Source organism: Halichoeres trimaculatus, unplaced genomic scaffold (assembly GCF_033239565.1).
Source record: "Halichoeres trimaculatus isolate MK-OKI-2021-1 unplaced genomic scaffold, fHalTri1.1 fHalTri1_scaffold_2, whole genome shotgun sequence".
Lineage (NCBI taxonomy): Eukaryota > Metazoa > Chordata > Actinopteri > Labriformes > Labridae > Halichoeres > Halichoeres trimaculatus.
Window position 1 is genome coordinate 26,782,631 of NW_027437180.1, and position 23,389 is coordinate 26,806,019.

The following is a 23,389-nucleotide window of genomic DNA, read 5'->3' on the forward strand; positions in this document are numbered from 1 at the left end:
GAAAACCAAAGGTTTCATTTTATGAAAGAAAAGTGAGCCATTTCCCCTGGAATCAAGTGAGCCGGCCAAGAAGAGGAAAAATTTTGAAATCTTTCTGATAACTCTGGGCTGTGAGGAAAAAAAGTAATGACATGTACCCCTTAATGCTGTCTGAATTGTGCCACTTGATTTATGTGGGTTTGCAAATACACTGCCACTACAATCTATCCCTGCCAAGCCCTTTTGCTCCTTTGACAGGCAGGTGTCAGCTGGGCAGATTTGATGGACAGTCTTTATCAGTCTCTGCCAGACACACACGTAGGCTGACACAGACACACAAACACAGCTCAAGGTGATGGATTAGGCTTAAACAAAGACAACAGAGCCAACCCTGCTTGGGCCCAAAGAATTTTCAGCATGGTAGCCAAAGCCTCCCTATCCAGAAAAATATTGTCTAATTGTTTAGTGTCATAAAGGCAAATTCTTGTTTCCATCCTACCACCTTGATGAGTGAGGAGGTAGTTGGATGATGTTGCCACAGGGTAAGCAAGGTAGTACCAACATCCCTATCCCTCATGAGGTCTTCAGTTGCTCCTGGGGAATCTGGAGGTTTGCCCAGGCCAGGTGGAATGTGTACCTCCTTAAGTAAGCTCTGTGTCTGGTTTTTCTCCCAGTTGGACATTCCCACAGAACGTCCACAGGGAGGCATCAAGCTGACATCCTGATGAGATGCCTGAAGCCTCTCAGCTGGTTCCTTTCAATGGTAAGGAGCAGTGGTTTCACTCTGGGCTCCTTCTGGATCTCCTCCTGATAATCAAAAGAGCAACTCTTTTGATCACAGCCTTTACCTCCTGAGGCTGAGTTGTCCATTGACAGGTGAATTAGCCGCCAAGCACTGAAGTCCCTTCGACAGCACCACAGCCTAGATTAATGACTGCATCGATGGCTATATCATGCCAGTTCTTCTACTCAAATGGCTTCGAATCAGGAGGAAAGGTAAATTGTCTCCTTTTGACAATTGTCCTTGAGAAGCATACTCAACCCCAATTGCTCTTGATTGTTCAGCTTGAATCTTATGTGTAAATAAGGGGTAACTTGTAAAAACAAGAAATTTCATTTCCATTTATTAATAACACTCTAGGATACTTGAAGCTCTTCACCTAAAGCTTTATCTCACTCCAAAGCATAAAGTGTCACTCCAATGAATCATTACCTTAGATATATAGGTACCTACTCTTATTCAACCCCACCAATGTCTGAAGAATATGACAAGACTTTAGCCTGTCTTGTGGGGGTTTTAAGTATTTCCATAACCCCCAAGGCAACTTAAGGAAAAGACAGTCAAGACAGTGAAATAGGTGCTGCGTAGAGTAGTGAGCCCTGCTGCACACAATTAAGTTGTTCATTCCAAGAGGTCAGCATGTCAGGTCCCCATCCTTCAACTTTTGCCCAATTAATGAGGAACAAGAACTCTAGACCTAACCCTTCAGGTGGTCCACCCACATATCATCTTTACACAGAGGCTAAAAACTTGCAGGTCCACCCCACCTTACTGGTTTTAAATGAGTTAGATTGTTCAACTCAAGGAACTCTGAATACATGGCTTTTGATCCCTTGCCCCTTTAGCGTAGTACCTTGATAAAAGAATGAAGCTGCTCCAAATGGGAGTAGGCCTGGCTGAGCTGTCTCTGAAGCCTGTCCAAGGCATGGGAGCTCTGCTGGGTCAACCCCTCCATTTTCTCAGTAGCTGTCTGTTCCAGGGCAGCCAGAGCCTGCTCACTGGCTCCCACACGAGCCTGCAAGGCATGTATCCTCTGCTCCTGTAAAAAACAGCAGTCTGAACTGGTCAGCTGTGAGCATTTTTGTTATGTTCCATAAAGAAGTAAGTATGCAAAGGTCTGTGAGGCATTTGTGGCAAATGTGGTGAAATTTTAATTTTTCTGGATCCTAGTGGTGAAGTTAAATCTCAGAGCAAGGGCTGCAAGCCACACAGCACCAGTTTTCGTCATGGCAGTTTCTCTAAAAAATCTTACAAAGCATTTAATTGAAAACAATTAACCTTAACACACATGAAATTATTCTGTCTCACTTTTTGCTTTATCTTAAATCAGTGTCATAAAGTTTTTTGACTTCCGTAAAAGTAGTAAAAAAAAAGCGGTCGCTAAAAGTCAGAGGTCATTTTTTTTCTGAATTCAAAAATCATAACACAATAACAGCTAGAGTGTAAAGTTATGAATAAAGGTGACTTTCTGATGAAATAATGAAATTCACCTTTGCAATAACCAGGCAGGTTCATAACTCAACCAAATTATTCTTCACAAACGACAACGACTGAGAGAGCTTAACACATAATAAAAAAAAAAAACCCACAAGTAATGTTTGCTAAAACACAATTTGTTCTCTGCATTGGAAACAAGTTTTTGTGTTTTGATGTTCATATGGTGTCAAATTATTATTTTTTTATTTGCATGTATTTTTTAAGCTGCAGTCCATAAACTCTCGTTGCAAATTGTATCAAAGTGCTGTTGCAAAGGACAATAATAAAATCATAAAATAAAACTTTTCTTTTGACATACTGACACAAGTGGCTGTATGATTCACTCCTACCTTTTTCTCCAGATCCTCCTTAAGTTTAGAGCACTGGGCCTCATTCTGGCCTTTCTCTGTAGTTGCAACATTAAGTCTCCTCTTTAACGATTCAATAAGAGCTTTTCTGTTGGTCGCCTCTTCAATTAAAGACTTCACCTGTGGAGATGTAAAGCAGAGCTTAATAAGGAAGGTGAGAAATGAAGCAGAAAGCAGGGCAAGCATACTGAATTTTAGCAGAAGACATACTTCATTTATCTAAATTTCTTTTTTAAATTAATTAAATTTACTTTAAGTCTCAAACATCCATTCATCCACTATCTTTACTGTTTTTCCATTTAGGGGTCATGAGGGTCTTTAACCTATCCCAGCTTTCATTGAGCAAGAGGCAGGGAACACCCGAGACAGGTCGCCAGCCTATCACAAGGCTAACACATAGTAACAACCATTCACACACACTCACACCTATGAACAATTTAGACTGACCCATAAACCTGAAGAGCCTGTTTTTGGATTGTGGGAGGAAGCTAGAGCACCCAGAAAGAATCTATGTACAGGGAGAACATGCAAACTCCACACAGAAAAGCACCTGCCCAGTTTGGAACATGAACCAGGTATCTTCTTCTAGTGGAGCATCTGAACCAGATAAAACACCACCATGCATCACAGATTGTAAACAGATCAAGTTTAGACTTGGTCCTTTTTTGTGATCAACAAATGAAAAACAATAAAATAATGACATCTTCTATAATGCACTGTGTTTACCTTCTTCTCCAGCTCTTCCACCTGCCCTTTGTAACTTTTCTCCATGTCCTGCAGGAACTTAAGTCTCGTCTTCAAGTCCTCCAGCAGCTGCTTCTTCATGTTCACGTCTCTTTCTGCTTGGCTCGCTCTGAAATCAAGCATCAAGGCATACTCATAAAGCATAAGAAATTTATCCATGGCACATTCTTTCATGTACACGCATTAATTTAAAGGTACATACTTGCATATTCTCAGAAAGCAAATATAGACACACAGACAGGCGTACACATTAATACTTGGGCACACAAAGCTGGCAGGCACTGTGTCCCCATGCAGTGCATCAGGCATGACAGCTCATTATGACAACTAAATACACTGGCAAGCTGTTGGGTAAGTGGAGGGGGGTGAAATAAGCACGCATATATAATTCTATCTGGCATGTATTAGAACAAGTGCTCTGGCGGGGAATGCTGCACTAAGTGGGACTGGGGAGTCCTCTTTGACTAACGGCATTTGGAATCAGCAGTGACACTACTTGAGAGACTGTAATCAATATTTAAATCTTTATTATTTTGCACGCAGCATTACACCTGTCACATATAAAAACATATCAGCAGGGGGGCTCGGCTTGTGAATGACTGATAATGAATGAAACACACTCCTGTTTGTTTGAATGACACAAGATGCTGTTGATACTGTCCTAAAGAAAAGTTAGGTCTCTGTATTGTAAGAAATTAAAGACTTTACTGTTGCAAACATGCACCTTATGTCACTTCCTGTTTTGATAGTGAGCTGTATTGACATGATTGATATTTTAACATTCTGCACAGCTACATTTCAGAGAGGTCTGGATTCAAATGGGCTCAGTATGTTAGTATGTTTAATTCTGTTTTCATAAAAAGGCAAATATGAGTTGTTCATGGTTGTCTACCCCATGGGGAATTAGAACAAATAGAATAAAGATCATACAGATGGAGTTAATTAAAACGGTTTTTGCTGTTTTTTTTATTCCAAAGATGTAGTGGATCTCTTAGCTCCCACACGCATCATTGACTGTGTGTTTTAAATAAACAGATGACGCAACGCCAGAGCAAATGCTTTCGTGTAAGTAAATGTCCCTGTCTCCCTAGGTGGATGGGAGCCTGAGGGCAGACTGGCTAAATAAATGTGAGCTTGTCCTATTGGAGTGACATTAAATTAAATGAGAGAGGAGTCTAGCCTGGGGTCTTTGGGGAGAAGTAGTGCTGCCTGGTTACCCCATGGATTTGGCCATTAATGAGAAAACCCATATTGAACCTTTCAGATGACTGGCTGGTGTTGACTTAAAGAAGGGGAGCAGCAATAAGAGCCCCAGTAACTCCCTCTGCCCCAATGCTAATGGCAATTAGATCGACAACATTTATTTTAGATGTTCTCTTCTTCTGCACCCCAAAAAGAATAAAGGATAAAAAAGAATGAGGGATATATGGAGCTTCTGCTGGAGCGTGTGATCTCTATTTATGAGTGTTAGTGGGGAGAGACAGAGAAAGAGAGCCTCGAACTGTATCCCAATCACTCACACGTTTGTTCCCTTTGTTCTGCGCTTGTTGGCAATATTGTTCTTCAAACATGCGTGTATTGTAATGATAACAGTCAGTGGTCCAAAGTATATGTGCGCAAAAGAGAGTGAGAGCGAACATTTCTGTGTGTGTTGTTAAGAATGAAGAGCGGGTGGACGTTTCATGTGGCTGATAGACAACAGGGCTAAAGATGAAAGAGGCAGCTTCATAAATAAGGCAGGGCCATAGTGCCGGATATTGACTGAGGACATGCCGGTGTACTTTGAAATTCATTTCTTTTTTTCCCCCCTTCTCTTCTTTAAGGCGAAGCAGCCTTGCTCCCTGTGTGTATGCTGAGATGTATATTTCAGAGACGTCTAGACATGTCTTTCATTCTGAGAAGGGGTCCCTCCATGGAGGCAAACGGAGAGGAAGGCTAGTGATGGCAAGTTACATATCTGAGTGAATGAGAGTGTGACAAGAGGCTGAGGCTGTCGTGGAAACTCAGCAGAGGGATGTTTGTGCTGTCTGTCTGTGATTTGGTGTGCTTTGGTCACACGCAAACATGAGCACACTGTGATTGTACACATGCCCTGGATGCATTATTGAGAATGGCAGGCAGAGGACACAGAATACAAGACAGAGAGAGCAAGAGGAAGGAAAACCAAGTTGTTCTTTGTACCTTTCCTCCTGTTCAAAGATGAAACTCTGATGCAGAACGATTATATATGCTTTTCATAACACTGTTGAAATCTTGACAGTTTCCCTGAGTGAATTGTTTATAGCCATACATTCTGACTCTGACATGCAGCGAGAGCTACAGTAGGTGAACTTTGTAACTCATTAGGGCTAGTGGCCCACAGGCCAGAGCGATGCTGTGTGGGTTTTAGTGTCATGGGCCAAAACGGTCCCTCCTGCGGCATACAACCAATCAATAGACTGCTTTGATCAACACCCCACATCGGCTACCCACATAAGCACATCAGCACTATACATGACACACAAGACACCCACATGCACATATGTGCGCACACACTAATTTCTTCAGTAGTTTCTTTTTTTATTGAGAACAAGCATAATTTCTCCAATGATTCACGCAAAGCAGAGGGATGCCTGAGCAGAGTGCAGCAGACAGAGTGCTGCCACATGGTGGAATCAAACACTACAGATGAGAGCAGCAGAGAAAGTGCAAACAAACTGACAGACGCGAGGAGACCGAGAGACAAAGAGTAAAAGAGGGATGAGAATTTGTAAAAAGGCAGAGCTGCAGTGTGAAAAAAAAGAAGCGCAAAGAGGAAGAACAACACTAATGAAGAAAAGGAACGGTGTGTAACTAACTTGTCTTGCAGCTGGCGGAGCTTGTCCTCCTTCTCTTGGAGCTGGCCTCGCAGGGCTTTGTTAGCTGCCACCTGCCTTGTGACCTCCGCATTTGCACTCTGGGGGAAGGGCACACAGTATACGTGTTTTTGTTAATGTGCTTGTGTTAGTGTGTGTGACGAGGGTGTTCACGACAGTCTGATGACAGGTCAGGCACAGCATGCCACCTCATTATAGTTACAGCAGGAGGGTGGAAGGTGCTAAAAGGGGTTAAGGGGAAAGTAGTCATTTTTAAAGTGGATGATATAAGGGGAGAAATTAGGAAGAATGACGATTTCAAGACCTAAATTATGGAATATATTTGGACAAGGCTTTCATTAAAACATGAAATTTAGCAGCAAACAGTTTCAGAAATAACTGAATGCAAATGTTTTTCTTCCTCTTTTTTTTTAAATTACCTCTCTCTCTGTAGAATGGCAGATTAAGACATATGGTTCATGAAGACAGGTTGACCTCTGATCAAAAGGCCTGATGGATATTTGAATGTGCATGTTCACTTTGGTTTAAAAGGGCCTAGTGTCCCTTGTGGGAACTGTAACAGTGTCAGCTTTTGACAACGTGCTAACTCAGTGCATGCACCCCCACAGTGCACCTCTTGCTTCTCTCTTTTGCTGTCACTGACATGACTTCCTCATCTGTGTGCAACGACAGCGGCAATCTGCTGGGTGACACTGATGAGCTGACTGCAGCGAGGGTGATAACACTGTGGTAGCACTCACACCTCATTCCCTATGATGTAGGGCATGTCTCTACTGCTATTCCCCATTTCTCATCTTTCTGACAGGTACTCTGTAATAAGATCAAATGATAAGAAATGCTAATCCATGTTGAAATCACATGCAATTTCAGGTGATGCTGGGTGTAAATTGAAAGGCTCAAGAGTTTGTTTTTTTCGCTACATGATTTGAAAGTAAAACCTTGACAGATTTTTTTCAGTTTCTTAAGTCCTCAAGGACTACCAGCTGTTCAAACCACTGAAATGTTTAAGTGACTCAAAAATACCGAAGTCCAATAAAATATCATGAAAATCCTTCTGTGAACCAACAAAAGTCAGACATTCTTGTGTATTTAAACAATGGAGGATTGATGCTGCATAATAAGTAGCCAAAAGACACCAGTAAATCCAAACATAAATGGATTTATCTGTTAACTACCCTGTACCTTCAACACCTCCCTTCTCCCCCTTAACTAAACAGCATAAGTACTGAGAAATTGTCCCTTGTTATTCATGCTATAATCCAATGAAGCTTCATAGTGCACAAAATTGGAAATGAACACGATGTCTAACACCATCATCCCATTAAGAAGCTTAATCTAATAAAGCGTGCATGATAAGACAAAGCATGAGGGCCATTCATTAACCCTAGAGTTTCACATGCAACTTATAACCACTAACCTTGAGTTTGGATTGAAGCTGTTTGATTTCAGCCCCCAGGGCCTGGCAGGCTGTATCAGCTTGGGCAGACATGGACCTGCCCTGGCAGGAGCAGTCTGTGTTGACTGTTGCTGGTGCTGGTGTTGGTGCAGAATGCTGGGGGAATTGGATTTTCCTCCATTGCTCCAGCTCCATCTCCAGAACCCTTTTCTGCTGCTCCATACCAGTCAGGTCAGAGGTCAGCTTCTGCAGATGTACAGGTCCAAAGACAAATTAGAAGACCAGGCTTAAGTTATGCCCATTGTTGTATGTCCAAGTATACATATATATTTGTTATAGGACGGCAAGTATTAAAACTTATGGTTAGACATGATGTGCCGCCATAAAAATGTTGTAACTTTAAGATATTGGAGTTAAAACTTAATCCCCAGGTTCTCTTCTTCACTATGCATAAATGAAATCCAGTTGGTAGTACATCTTACAGTACACTAGAAAAAAATCATTTTAAACTGACATCAAATTAATGAGAAAAACATAGGGACACAGTAAACACAATATTTTGTAAAAACTGTGCAAGTAGAGGATCTGAATATTTTAGTTGCAGTAAATCTCTTTTTTTATGCTAATTAGATGACAGATTATTCTGTTGTCTGGTCAATAGGGCCTAATTCTCGATGTGACTGGCATACATAATAAAGCCACCCAGTAGAACCACAGAGCACTAAGGGAAAAAAGGGGGTTCAATATTTAGGTAGTGGTTGGGTTTCACATGGCAAAGGATACTGGAATAACCCAAAAATGTACAGTTTATCAATGGATCCTAACATAACCATATGGGGTGATCCCTTTTAACCACATGTCTGTGATGCAGCTCGTAAAAGAAACCCTTTGATGAAAATATATAACAGAAACACATTTCTGTATGTTTGGGTCAATACTGCCACAATTAGCTGATCCAGTATCATTTCCCACATGCTTGATGGCACAAATAGGAGACATGAAACATGAAGATGTATGCTGCACACATAGGATAAATGCTGGAACGCACACAGAGACACAAACACACACACTTTAGTGTAACCATAGATTCCCAAGGGTTTGCGCTCTGCTCTGCATACATGGGGGTTATTGATATCTGGTTCCTGGCTGACACCTTTTAATAGAATCTCTCCTGTTTTAGGTTTCCCTGCTCTGTTGAAGCCGTGCATGCCATTTCCCCCAGGAAGGGTGGGAAAGAGAAGCAAGAAAGAGACAGGGAGTAAGGAAGGAGTGGGGAGTAAAATGTGAGGTGTGGCTGCAGTGGCAGTGATGCACAAATGAGCAGTGGCATTGATGACACTTCCTGTAAGACAGGCTTTGATATCAAAGGCCATTTTCAGCTCTGGTGAGAAACGACACTAACATGGAATGATGGTCCATTAGAGAGAAGACGGGACACCTCTCTCTGTCTCTGTGATCTCAGTGATGCTGCTCAAAGTGATACCCAATCATTAGCAGTATGAAGGAAACTGATGCTTGTTGTTGTGAATCAGCACAGGGATAAGTTCTCTGAAAATGTTTTAATCCTCCCAGTCAGAGTTTTTATAAAATGTTTAGTATCATTAAAATTAAAATAATGTCTAATGTCTTGACTGAACTTAAGCTTTTAAGTTCAGTCATGTCTAATTCACCCCTTAATCCTCTGATAATCCCATCCCCTAACATGTCAGAGGAAGGTAGGACACTGCACACGAAACACAGATAAGCTCTGAGAATTCAGTCGATGTCACTGTGATGTGAAATAAACAGTGAGGTAATGACTGGGTAAGAGAGATTATCCAAGCAACCAAATTATCCTGTATTTGGTCAATACCCATGACAAGTACATTTCATCGAGAGCTAACCCTCGTAGAATTAGAGAGGTAGACTTAACCTGTCACCTGAGCTTTTTAAGCTTCTTATGTCACCTTAAGGGATAAGTTTGGTGTATTACAACTTAAGTCCTACTTTTTTTTTTGCTTTTGGCCATTAACAATAAAAGCAATGATCTCATTTAAATCGAGAATTAACTACCATTAAAGGCTTCAGAATTGACATTTTTGACACTACTATTGGCTATTGGATATTGGCTACACAACTATTGGTGTCATCCCTAAAATACTGTTTCTGACAATGCAAGTATAAGGTATCATTTTTTAAATTATAGATGGTAATTGACACTCTTGAAGTGTTGGTAATTTTTTTTTAGATATAAGAAATTATTTATGCTACTGTGAAATAAAATGCAGAAGCCTAAAATTGTACAAAAAAAAAACCTTATCAGGATGGACTTTTGTTTTTTGTTCTTTTTAAGACCGAAAAGTAAAAGCAGTTAAAAATCCACAGATTTTTGCACAGAAAGCTGTTAAATTCTGTTTTGATGAAGACATCAGAAAGTACTGTGTGATTAAAGAGTCACTAAACGGTTGAACGCATGTTTTTCTTGAGCTGAAGTATTGAAAGCAGCAGATAAGACTTAAAGTAAAAAATGTCTTCAAAGGTTACTAATAAAAAGCAAAAGCTGAGAAAAGTTATTAAAAAAGGAAGGAATAGGGAAATAGGACTATCTGACAAAGAATGCAAGGAAAGAGGCAACAAGGGAAGGACAGAGTGTCTACAGGATAAGGAGGCACAGCAACACAAACAAGTTTCTGTGAAACTGCCATGCTACTTCTCACATGATGGCCCCTGTGGAGCCTGTCCTAAGCCAATTACAAGCAGAGAGTTTTAGTTGGAGAGTTGGCCAGGACCGGCTGGAACAAGCCCAAAGTCCATCACCTTTTGCCCTTTGCAGAGAGGGCAACAAGATCTGGCTCAGGCCAGCCAGCTGGCTCCAACTTTCTCTGGTATAGTGGCATTAATACTGCAAGAGAATAGAGGAAACAAACAGGAAGACAACAATTCCCCCTCTGTCCACAATGTGTGTGCGTGTGTGTGCGTGCGTGTGTGTGTGTGAGAGAAAAGAGAGTACAGCAGTGTCTTGACTGCTGTGTCTGAGTCTAAGGTCTCGTTGGGCCTCAGCAATCAGCTGCCTGGGTCGGTTCAGGGAGGCCACTTCCTAGGTAGCAACACAGAGAGGGTTGCACTCTGACCCTTGAGCACCAACCACACTGCATCTGTGCCAGTCCACTCCACATTGTAAATATCTGGACAAATTCACCTAATCAGGCGTCCAGTGAGTCCTCACCATCTCCAACACTCCAGAAGTGCTACTGGATGGTGTGTATCAGAGTGTGTAATACTGTGTCTATGTATTTGCATCTTATATTTTTGTATCTAAATGGAAAACTGGAGGGAAAACACTGTTAATGCTAAATGTGCTGCGTGTTTTGTCATATTATTTTTCGTATTTTAGTGTTTTCTTCCTCAAGGCAGGTTTAAAATAACTGAGTTGGTCATTTCATGTGGGTTTGTGAACATAAATGCACAAAGAGATTAGAAGTTAGATTGCTGAGGTGGACTGGCTTATTGAAACATTGAGGGACAAGCACGAGCAGGTTTAGAGAAGAAAAATAATGAAGTTTATGATTTTGTCTCCTGTATTATAGTGCTGCCAGATACACTTATGAAGCACGACAGAGGAAAATACCTGATTTTAGCAGCATTTAGCCCTGTCTCCCAGGAAAATACAAAAGAACCACAAAAAGAAAGAAGAAAACAACGACAGAATCTTTCAACTATTAACAACAAGCTTTTCTGTTTTTACTCATCTCCCACAATTCCCTCCCCAAGTTACCTGTGCGAGCTGCTTGCTGCTGCACAGTTTCTCTGTGAGGGAGTTGAGCTGCGCTGTGATCTTCTCGTTGGCCCTTCTCAGTTCTCTGGCTGAGAGCACAGCATCTTTCCTGGCACTTCGCAGTATGTCAATGTGACGCTGCAGGGACTCTATGCGCTGTTGCAGAGAAGAGGAGGAGCAGTGCTGGGTCTTCATTAGCATCCTCTTCCTTCTCCACCTCCTTTTCTCTCCCTCTGTCCCTCGGTCCCAGGGCTCATGCTGTTCATCGTCTAACCGGAGGAAGTACATGCAAGCACCTCAGTGTTGACAAGTGCATAGAACAAATCCCTGTGTGGAAGCTAGTGCTGGGAGTTAACAGGTGTATATGAAAGTGCCTTTGAGGAAAAACTGTGATATATTTAACAACTTGAATGATTTATTTATAACTGATGCAGGAGTATCAAGTTCGGAAACGAACAAAAAGAGAAGCTTGTTAACTTCTTATAAACTTGTTTCTGATCAACAGAATGTACATACATTCGGTGTTCTTCCTGCTCAAGTTAATAGTTGATCAGAGTTTTGTAGTTCTGCTTGAGTGTAAAAAAGAAGACTTATGCTACCTTGAGCTGGAACATCAGTTTGTTTTCTGTTAGATCCTGCGGCTGCTGCGTCTGCATTTGAGATCAGTGCACACCTGTAGGACTGAAAGAACAGACAAGTCTGAGATGAAAAGCAGCTGTTAAACGTAACACAACCGGTTGACATGTAGTGCTCCCTGATACGCAGCTCATAATGACACCATGATCACAGGGTTTGCTCAGTTTAATGCGACAAGACAAATCACCCTGTGCTTTAATAATTCACCTGAGCGTGTTCAGCTGACTTCAAGTTGAACACAGCTCAGCATGGATATTACTACTGACGGGTGCTTGCAAATGCCGCGTTTATTCAATCACCGTCTCAAAGCCCTGATTCACTCCTACACATATGTGTAGAGTCATTTGCACCCATAAGTCTGTGTGTGCGGGTGTGTGTGACAGCTCCCAACTGCACCCTCGTTTGTAGCGACATCAAAGAGCCCCCCCAACCCTCCTTCTTCCCTGCCTGTTTCCTTTGTATTTGGGGTCAGGTAGGATTTGATCAGTGCTAGGTTTGATCACACAGTGCCTTGCAGGGAGGAAAGGGGAGATGAACGGTTTGGTTCGTGACATAGCACGTCGTGAGGGGATAGGGCTGTCATGGCGATGAGCCCGGGAGGAGCTGATGGGCACATTTAGCGGATCTGGAGCGGGGAAACTAAACGGGATCTGAGAGTATAGGTCCTGACAGCTCCCTGGCTACATGTTCAACAACAAGCCTCTTTTCCTTTTCACCTTCTTGGGAAAAGAAAGAGAGGAGAAGAGAGGAAGACAGAGTATCTTTAAAAGTCCCCCTATACTTCTCTTCATCTCTCTTCTTGACGGACATATCTCTCTGGGGTTTGGAGCTGCCATGTCCTGCTGTGAAGTGGTTTGATGTGGACAAGAGCAAGAGCCCAGGCCTATCGATTTCGTTGTGTGGAGCGTGGAGGGAGAAGAAGCAGCACTGAAAAGCTGAGACTTTGTGGAAAGAACTACTTAAAAGACAGTTTGTTCAAGATCATTAACCAGATGGTTACAGGAACACTCATGTTTCATACATGTTTTGATGTATGATCAAATTGTTAAGAAAAACACCTGTGTGTCTGCTGGCTTTCTTATTTACTTAACCTTTGTGTTTCAGAGCAGTTTGCACATAAGAGATGCTCAATTTGAAGTTGCAGTGGTTTTAAAAGTCATGAATCCAAACAAAGTGTCTGAACCATCAGCACAGTAGCCTTCTTTTTCTCTAACTCTAACAATCATCCTGTCACCGGGTATTTTTAGACATTACGAACATGTGACATAAGTATGAGTTTTACACTACAGTAGAAAAGATTGCGTGACATGATCTACTGTTCAGAAGTGATTTGAAAAGAATCAAGTGTTAACATTCAAAAGGGAGGCTAACCTTGTCGGAAGAGTTTCTATTATTATCATCAAATTGTTCATTTTTCAAATTGTACACGTTTCTGAACGTAACTTCATAAGGATGTACTTTTATAGCAAAATAAACCTAGTTGGTAATGTGACAGTTGTTGTAGAGGATGAGCCCTGACATATTGTGCCCTGTGGAGTCTAAATTTAAAGCACATTTTAATTTTTGGTTTAAGGAAATTTAAGATTGTTTTTTTAATTTAATATTTAGGGGAGAAAAGTGAACAGAATATGCAGAATAGCATAGGAGGAGATTTATGAGTTTATAAGTTTTGGATCGGGAATGGTTTTTACATTCTATTTACAATTTAGCATATTCATATAGCTTTTGTGCCTGTACGATAGTGACAGTTTTGAATCAGCTTTTTTCAGATTTTACTTTAACACTGGCCACACAACTAAAATTATCACAAAAATTATAATAAGTATAAAATAATCTGCATAAAATCTGTACACGCTTAAATTTGACTTTTTTAATAAATTCAGAAATCTACATGGGAATATAGACACTGTCCCAACAATAACTCCAGATTAAAGCATAATTGAACTAATTTTTTAACCCTAAAAGACAAACTAATCATTGCTAACCTACCTTTCTTCTGGTGTGCCGTCTGCATGGTTTGGGGCATGGTGGCACATTGTTGAGGCTGTCCGAGTACTCATCACCACTGTCACTACAGAAAAAAGGAAGAAGGTATCATAACAGGTCAGGAGTTAAACCAGCAACCCTAATTCTGAAAGCACCACCACTGGACAAAAATCCAATTTACCTTTTATGGTTGATTTAGTTGACATCAAGAAAAAAATATGTGCATTTTGCGATCCCCCCCTGCCTCCAACAGAAAATCAATGTCCCATCCAATTTCTGAGCTGGAAGTGTAAATGTGGGGGTAAATTAAGTGAAAAGCTGCACTGTCTGTTGCTGATGGTGAATGCATCAACATGTATGAGAGCGGCTGTGGCCTTCATTAGCCCTCTGTGTGTGACAGACGTGTGTGAGAGGCACGGCTGAGCGGAGCCAAGCAAAGTTGCATCTGATGGACACACCGTAAGGGCTTCCTGAGACACACGCGCACAAACACACATGCTACCACACTCTCTCTCTCACACACACACACACACACACATGCACACACAGAGGTTTATTGACAGTGACCTTTGACGTGAAGGTGGAAGCCAGTGACATTTACGCTGGCTGGTTTATTAAGGTGGGGCCTAGAAGAAGCAGCAGAGGTAAAGACCACAGAGAGAAGATCTAACTGGAACATGACAGGGCTGGGGGCTACTCAGGGTTAAACTCAGTCTGGAGGGGGCACTGGGACTTGCTGAAGATCACTAATCATCACCACTAAGAGCAGGGTTAGAAGTATGTGGTGAAAAAAGCTACGTACTTTGTGCAGGTGAAACAGATAGGGGGTCCTACCAAAAATTTAGCCACACTTAACAAATCTGGAGCTGTCTCCATGAATTTGTTTTAAATTATTTTTTCAAAAGTGCACAAGCAGGTTGAAATCAAGAGATACAGCCTACAGTAGAGATGAGGCCAGTCAGACATCAAAAGGCATACAGTAAACATCTCTCAGTTAAGGTTAAGAGATTTAAATTATCCGTAAAAATAGGTTTACCATCTTTGGCACTTTTTGCTATTTTTTCTTTTCTGGTAAATTCTCTGTTACTCTAAAATGTGTGCTTTAGCATACATACATGCATAAACACAATTTTAAAATTATGCTTGTTACCACAAAAAAACAAAAAGACAAATTCAGAACAATATCTTTGCCATGCTGCTTTCTCTGTCCTGTTTCCAAACAAAATCGCTGATGTGCTAAAAATGGTCAGCTGCCCTGAGTAGCAGCAGCAGCTCAAAACTTGAGAGAGGGAGCCAGAGGCAGCAATAAAAAGGATTGGGAAAAAACAAAGTCTTGTCAGTACCCTTAAAAAGTCTGACATCTTTATTTGACACTCTTTAGGCCAAACTTCCTTAGGCAGAAATACTGTATTTCCAGGAGCACCAACCAGAGACATCCTTAAAGAAGACTGCTGTGAGTTAAATGAAGCAGGAGGCTTTACAGTAACAAATCAGCTGACAAGTTTTTAAATAAGACAACATCTGAGTTTAGACCCCTTCTTCACAAATCCACTTAGATCCTCCTCTCAGGTAAAGGGTATATTAGATTGCTGCTTATTAGCCACATGGAGAGGCATTAGGAAAGCAGGGCATAGCTGCACCCAGTCCCTGTTAAACGACCTCATGTGGATAGAGATGGGGTGGATTACAGGCTGATGAATTAGTTTGTGAAGAGATGGTGAGCTGGTAGGAGCCAGCAGATAGAGAGAGGCATACAAGGAGAGAAAGTGAAGGGGAATAAATACTGCTAGCTCTGAGTGTTTGAAATCAAATCATTCCGACCATCACTCAATAAATGTTGGCTCAGTGGCTTTTTTGCATAAAACATACATGAAATAATTACTGTTGATTGGTCTTAATTTAGAGGGTGTTTAACAGCTTGTAGACATCTGGTACAGAGCCGAGTAGGGTCATTAAAAATTTATCTAACTAAATTAAGGCGAGTAGAGGAGAGAGGCGGAGGGTAAGATTGAAAGGCGGAGTGTGTGTTGTGATGGGTTAATGGAGAATGTTAAAGTAGCGCGCACACATTTGTGAGCTGACATGCCCCTAGATAAACAACATGACAGGACAGAGGATGGAGCAGGCTTCCATGCCTGTATGGTTATGTGTGTATAGATGGAGTAGGTATGTGGGTGGGGGGCGCTTGGTACTTGCAGGGGGATCCTCAGCGCTGTCGGGGGGTCTAGTGAATATGCAAAGGACCAGTAAATTAAATCAAACTGCCAAACTGTCAATTTCGGGGTAGCGTGACTAGTGCATGAAAATGGCATCACTGGAAGGTATCAAGGCTTCTGCAGCCCCCTTATCCCTGGGCTTTTCTGGCATCCGTTCAACTTTGTGCAGAGAGGTGGCTAATTTTGCATGCAAATTTCAGTCAATAAGCTCCAAGCAAGGCGTCCCGGGATATTTCAAAGGATCTGACAGTAGTTTCCCCCTCCTCTCTCCTTCTCTCTATCATTCTTGCTCGCATTCTTTCTTTGGCTCCTGAATACCAACTAGACAGACGATGAAATTCAATCACCCATTTGCTTACGCTTTGCATATGCACGTTGTCCCCTTGATGCCGCGTGGCCCCCCACAATTCAGCCAGCCCACTCCCACAACTCCAACAACCTTAAAATAATGAGGTGGGAGGTAGTGTGTGTGTGTGTGTGTGTGTGTGTGGGTGTGCATCATTACCTATCTACACTTATGTCCTCCCACTCGTCCTTAGTGGGACTGGGGCTGCGGCCTTGCTGGCTGATGACTTGATTGGGTCTGACTGTTGGGTGGCTGCGCTGGTGGAGCCTCGTTGCTCTGAATTTGACCTTGTTGTTAAAGTTGCTGACGGTCCCACCTGCCCGCGCTGGTCCTGCTGCACGGTTCCTATAGAAGTCCCTGGCTGCTCTGAGGATCCCTAACTCCTGTCTCAGCTTCAGTAGCTGATGATGAAGCTTGGTGCCTTCCTTCTGGGTGGTAGCCAGCCGGGTTTCCAAGGCCATGATCTCGTTGCGGTGCTGCTCCCCCTGAGACAAAGCCTTTTCCCGGGCTGCCTCTTCACGGACTGCTTCCTGGGTACGTAGATGATCCAATGAGGCTTTGAGTCTGCGGCAGTTGTGGGCCAACTCTTCCCTGTCTTCAAGTAGCTGCTCCTTCTCTTCCCTGAGCCTCTCCGTCTCATCCTCCAGACACATCATCCTTTGCTCCAGCTGTTCAATCTGATAGAATCAAAGACACAGGGCCATAAAGATGCAACATAATTATTTCCATGTCATATCTCATGTTTTAACCAAAAACTTTAAAAAATGCCACTTTAGATGCAAGTGGAAGCAACACGATGAAAAAAGACCAGCTCTGTCACCTGTGTGTTTGTTTTTGCTAATTTGTATAAATGTCTGTGTGAAGAAGGACAACACCCCACTACCCTGCCTGGCAGGGCATTGGATAACTGATGGGCCCCCTCTTACCCTCATCACCTCTTACTACGCAGCAACCAGGAGCACTTAGTCTGTTTTTTAGATCTTTGGTGGAGACTGCTGAAGAGAACAGTGGATGCCTGCTGGGTTCATGCCTCCAGGCAATCGCTCCTTTTTATTTGGTGCTCACTCTGCCAGCTGGTGAAGCCCAGTACCCTTCAAATAAAATTAGACGGCTATCCTCACTCTTGATGATTCATGGCTACGAAGTGGTATAAAAACATTCAGGTTCTTTAAAAGCATGTGCGCAAAAAATAAAACACATGTGCATCTCCAAAACAATATTTAAAGCCAATTTTTCTTCTGTTCTGTGGAATAACTTAAAAGTTTCCTTCGCCACTTTGATGCAGCTATAGAGTACGGTGAACAACTGTGACTGAGTGGCACTTAATTTGAAAATGACTACATGACCAAGTCTATAAAGAGTGAGAACACTTCTTCTATCCTTTCCTGAGTGGTATTGTGCTTAAACGTGGCTCTGTCGGGTTTCTTTTATTGATAATGACAAAGAACACTTAGTGATGGCATAGTACTGTACCTTTTTTAATGACTGTTCCATTCGCTCTGAAGAAACAGAAAGCTTTTTCGGAGTGCTGCTCTTGACCTGCCGCTCCTCTACCACTTTGTGAAGCAATTCTGCAAAAGGGAACAAAGCTCATTATTGTGACATGATGTGTCAAACCCAGGCGGCAATCAATGGAATGATAATGAAGAGGGTACATTAAATCAATTGGCATTACTAAAGTCTAATTTCCTTCTTGTCCTGTTTCTTTTCTTTTCTTTTTTTTTTTTTTTTGCCAATCTCACCAGATAGAGCAGAATTGCTACTAGCTTTCAAAGGTACTTCAAATGTAACCCTTTAAACATCAAGTATTTTCAAAAAATTTATACCAAAAAAATGTATACAAAATAGCTTTTTATTTTCTTACAGATTAAGAGAAAAACGTTTTATTAAGAAGTATATGTGGAAACAGGAAAACAGTGTTCAAAAGTACACGCTTATACATGCTTTACACAAACTCTCTCTGGGGATCTTAAACAAATGAAGAGAAGTGTTTCAATCCCTTAAGAGCGCACAGCTTGGGCTGCACTGCTGTGTTCTCCCAAAAGACATCTAATCTCTGCAGACTAACATGCTGCTTTATTCTGAGAGCTTCAATAGTAGCCCTGGTAAACACATGATTTAGTCTTTGTGATAACAACAGAGCAAGCACTCAAAGTCAAAGTGCTTGGGGATTTAATGCACACATATTCAAATGGGAATGCACAATCCAAAATGACTGAGTGTCACCATTTGACACCTGCAGAGGTAAAAATATCTCTCTGTTAAAGTGCATGCCAAGGGCAATCAAAACAATATCAAACTTTCTGAACTGAACTCTCACCAGCTACACATCCATGACAGGACAACCAAAATATTTTGTACCAGACTGGAAACATTAAATATTTAGGACCTTGACTTTACAGGTCAGATGGTTTTACAGGCCCTGTTGTAAAAAAAGGAGGAAGGCCACAGAGGGAGAGAGGAGGTTATGTTGTGTGGAGCCGTAGCTCCCTTGCTTTGCATTTGACGCTTTGCCCAGGGAAGTTTGTTACTTTGAATTAGCCTGCTCTTTTGTCTTTCCAGCATGTCACATTCAATCAGACAGAGCACCAAATAGGACAGGAGGGCTGCCGGGTTCGCTGGATACATAACCAGGTTGGGAGACAATTATCTGGCTCTAGCCCCAGCGGCTTGGGAGTTGGCACCTCAGCACTACCTTGATAAGAAGACGTGGTGGCTCCCTAGTCACCCACTATTGGAGGAGGTCCTGGCACTGCGGCATATATTAACGTCCCTCCCATGCCTCCTTATGGGCTGCATCACAAAGGCCCTGCTCCTTTCATCTGCTGCTTTTAGTTAGTGTGATCCTGACGTGAGCGCTCCTACCCTCACTCTCTTTGATTGGGTCACAGAAGTTCTCCAGAAGCAAAACCTTTTGGCCGTTTACTATTTCCTCTTGGTTTTATAAACTTTCTTTTAAGTAGTATTTGGAATTCATTCGACCAAACTCTCAACATGTTTGATTTAATCATGATTTAAACACATAAACCACTAAAACATTTTAAACAAATGTAATTTATCTACAGTGGCAGTGCTAGCTGGCAGTTATTTGTTATATGCTAATCTAATGTTCATTTTTTCTTTTTCTTTTTTTTTTAATTTCTGACAATTTACAACTGGATTAGAGCAAAAAAGGAAGGCCTCTTGAAGCTGACATTTTGGTTTACAATCATTACCCTTTCTTTGAAAATATTTTTGAAAAAACACAACTTTAAGAAATTGAATAAAATCCCTTCAGAAATTTTCACGCTTGAAATTTTTCCCCTTTTCTGATCTAGCACATATGCCCTTTAAAACAGACATTGGTTGCTGAAAACAAGTTGATTATCATATCATCATCAGATATTTTTTTCTGATAAACAAAAAAATGCAAAATACAAATGAACATTCAGGCTCTGGGGAAATATTTGTGATAATTATTTTCAACAAATAAAAAACCAAAGTAGATAATGCCTTAGTGTTCGTGAGGAGACTGTCAATGGCACAGGATCCACCAGTTTAATTAGTGCCATTCTTTAGATCACATACCAGAATCTCCAACAGACCCCATCACTGGTTGAGAAGAAAATTAAAGTGATGTAGGACAGATTTGTTATTGAACTTGTTAATTAAGGCCAGGGGCTGTGGTAGTCCATACCTAATAAAAGACTGCTGATTAGATTCAAAGGGATGTGCTTTTTAACCTAAGGAATGATAAATGCAGACAGGATGAACACTACTTGATCTCCTAATCAATTGGGGAGATGCTGATCAAGTCTTAATTGAGTTGTCTTATCAATTCGGCGCACTCAATATACACAGACCAGAGGTAAGAGGATCATTTAAATGTGCTATCATGTTGAACATGTATACTCTCCCACCTGGTGATACTTCCAATGTTTTTTGTTTTCTTTGTGTTTGCATGCATTCACCAACACATTTGTAAAACACTAAAACAAAATCTTTATACCAACAACCGTGTAGAGGTACATTTATGAAGTTTTTTTTCACTGATCAAATAAAGAGAAAATGACAGAAAAGGGTGTTTCGCTTTGTCTAAGTAATTTTTTGAGTCTCCAGTCTCTTTACTAACCTTGGTGTTCCTGTGCAAGACACAGGTGGAGCTCCTTCACAGTGGCTCGGTCCATAGCAGCCTGGACCTTCAGCATGTCCAGCTCTTCCTCCAGGCCAGCTCTGGAAGACACACACATTGTTAGTTGATGTCTTCTTGTATCTTTTCCAGTAATCCTTCCAGATTCCATTTTAGGCTCAACGATCATAGAAACTTTTCAACAAAATTCAACTTTAATCTTATGTACTGGCTTTTTCTTCCCAGCAGAAAAGACGACTATGTGGGTAAGTCAACTAATTAAAATGCTTTTTAATTCATCTGGAAATCAAAGTGACAAGCAACATGAAACAGCAAGGTGGGAGAGTACAGTGTGCCTCCTTGTGTATGTGTGTGTGTAACAGACAAACAGACTGGAAAGGGTGCACAATTACCTCTCTGCAATTAGCTTGATTCCTGCTAAAGGCTAATTATGTGGAGCCATGCGCGAGACTTTGCACTTTCAAGTTATTATTAGGACCCCAACTGAAGTCTACAGAGGATACACACAAGCCCACTGAGACAACCACACCTGAAACACACACCTAATTTCCCTCCCCTCTGCTCCACAGAGTCAGAAAGAAACACTAGAAACAAGCTCCTGCTACTGTAGTGGCATTCTTCCCTCAGTTAACCTCATTACAATAGTAGGTCTTCTTTCTGACTCACTTTTACAGTAAGTGCAGTGTGTGCTGCTGAATATAGTTTGAGGACTAATAGCATTCATGGCTATGGTGGGCTTTGATAAGCAAAATGGCAATTAAGTGTAGACAAGATGAATGCTTTAACTAATTTAATGTAGCTTCTAGACCAACATAGAGATTTTTTCCCATAGATTTGCCAAGAAAATGACTCAGGACAAGTCACCCCTGCAGCACTGAGAAGGAAAGTAATTAGCTTTTTAACCCACACAGTCCAATGGAGGCCTGGTCTAATGGCTGACCACAGCTTAAATAAGTACACAAATGACTCTCCCTGAGGGGGATGAGGAAGCAGATGGATAGGTGTCCCTCCTCTATAGATTTCCCTCCATAAATGAACTCGCGTCAATGAGGCACCGACATTGCCGTATGTGTCCAGGCTGTTAATGGGACAAATGAGCTAAAATATGTAGTAGGAGGAGGACGCCTGTTCCATCTCATATTTCTCTTTTATGCTTTTTCAAATGCTGATTGTATTGATGCTAAACCAAAGATCATATGCAAAACACTCAATTTTGTTGAAGGGTAAGCATACTTTCTTGGATGGATAGGGGATTATATTGCAGATAGAGTTCAATGGATTGGAGTCTCAGGTTTCACATCATAATATTCTGGAGGAAGACTCTACACAAGTACCCTGTGTTAAGTTCATACATAGGATGTTAAATTTGTTTTGTTTTTTTCTTATTCAATTGTAAGGATAACTAAATTTAAAATAAATATCATTCAGAATGTCCACTCGGAAGCGGTAATGTAGCTAAGACGTGACATTATTTTTCAACACATGGGGTCAAATGCTCACCTGCTTGTATGTGCGCTTAGGAGAGAGTGCTGACATTATTACTTTTTTCTTTTCTAACTGCTTCTACAACAATCTTTGTCAGCAGTACATTATAAAAACTGATGCAAAAACACAAAAACACAAGTACAGTTTAATGTTGCAACTTATATCATGGGCAGCTACTTGGGCTGTTCCCAATGTACCTGGAAAGACCTAAACTGTTCTAAAGCCCATTTGTTTCTTGCTTTTAAAAGATAAAATTGTGAATTGAATTTTTGGTTATATTATTCTTGCAAATTCTTCAGAGCACCTATCTGTCACTGTGATTAACAGATCTGCTGTCACTATCTTTTTTTTTTTTTTTTTTTTTTTTTTTTACATTAAGTTGCACTCAGTTGTAAGTTTCTTTTTCTACACTGCCATAGATTAATTTCCTCTCGGGAAAAATAAAATGTATATAACTAATAATCTATTGTTTTACATTTGCTTTAGTTAATTAGACGTTGAGTATCATTGTTCTGGAGCCAAAACTTTTTTGTGGGAGGTATTAGACCCTTAAGCATTTATTCTTGTCACATTCAACTCCCAATAAACACAAACTGCAGTGCTGGGCATGAAATGCATTGATTCATGAAAAAGAACAGAAACAGTTTTGTTAGATGTGTAGGTGACTTGTCAATGAAGCACTATTATCTTTCTGTGTTACTTAATTCACTAAACAGAGAAGTCAACAAACCATCTAAGAAAAATCCTTTTCTCCAGTCTGTCTTGCCTTTTGTCTGACTTTGACAACAAATAAAAAAGTAAATTCTGCTCCAGCCTCCCTCTAAAGTCTCGCCCCTCACACTTCTGTTGTTTCTTTGTGAATATACACCATACAATTATGAGATGCTTAATATTTGGGTCTGTTTGGGGTTTGATAATAGGAAAATAGTATCTCTGAAACTTTAAAAGGGTGTATTGGCAACACCATAAGGCTGTATTGGCATTGAGCTTAATCCTAACCTCTAGGAGTAATGTTTCAGATCTGCATCACATTACCTTCACCTGAAACAAGCCCTCTTCTCTGCTCATGACTACCTCCAATGACCAGCAATTTATTTGAAATGAAGACATTTCCCCCCTTATATCTAAGCCACCTCAGTGGGGAAGGGTTTTCTGCAGTCCTACCTCCCATAGAATATTTAGAGTTATTTAGAATGAAAAAAAAAAATCTGAATGATAAATCAAATGAAGCTAGCTGG

General features: G+C 41.1%; 1 protein-coding gene across 4 annotated transcripts in view; it reads right to left on the reverse strand.

The window, feature by feature from the left end:
* The window catches only part of cntln (centlein, centrosomal protein), an 86,380-nt gene that overhangs the window by 21,215 nt on the left and 41,776 nt on the right, over window positions 1–23,389 (reverse strand). For all 4 annotated transcript variants that reach the window (XM_074664014.1, XM_074664025.1, XM_074664031.1 and 1 more), the window contains 11 exons: window positions 20,649–20,749; window positions 18,011–18,108; window positions 16,697–17,214; window positions 13,979–14,060; window positions 11,953–12,034; window positions 11,354–11,622; window positions 7,621–7,845; window positions 6,186–6,283; window positions 3,331–3,457; window positions 2,587–2,724; window positions 1,614–1,799 (listed from right to left, as the gene is read on the reverse strand). In XM_074664014.1, the coding sequence (XP_074520115.1) occupies window positions 1,614–1,799; window positions 2,587–2,724; window positions 3,331–3,457; window positions 6,186–6,283; window positions 7,621–7,845; window positions 11,354–11,622; window positions 11,953–12,034; window positions 13,979–14,060; window positions 16,697–17,214; window positions 18,011–18,108; window positions 20,649–20,749 (1,924 nt within the window). The remainder of the gene's footprint in view (window positions 1–1,613; window positions 1,800–2,586; window positions 2,725–3,330; window positions 3,458–6,185; window positions 6,284–7,620; window positions 7,846–11,353; window positions 11,623–11,952; window positions 12,035–13,978; window positions 14,061–16,696; window positions 17,215–18,010; window positions 18,109–20,648; window positions 20,750–23,389) is intronic.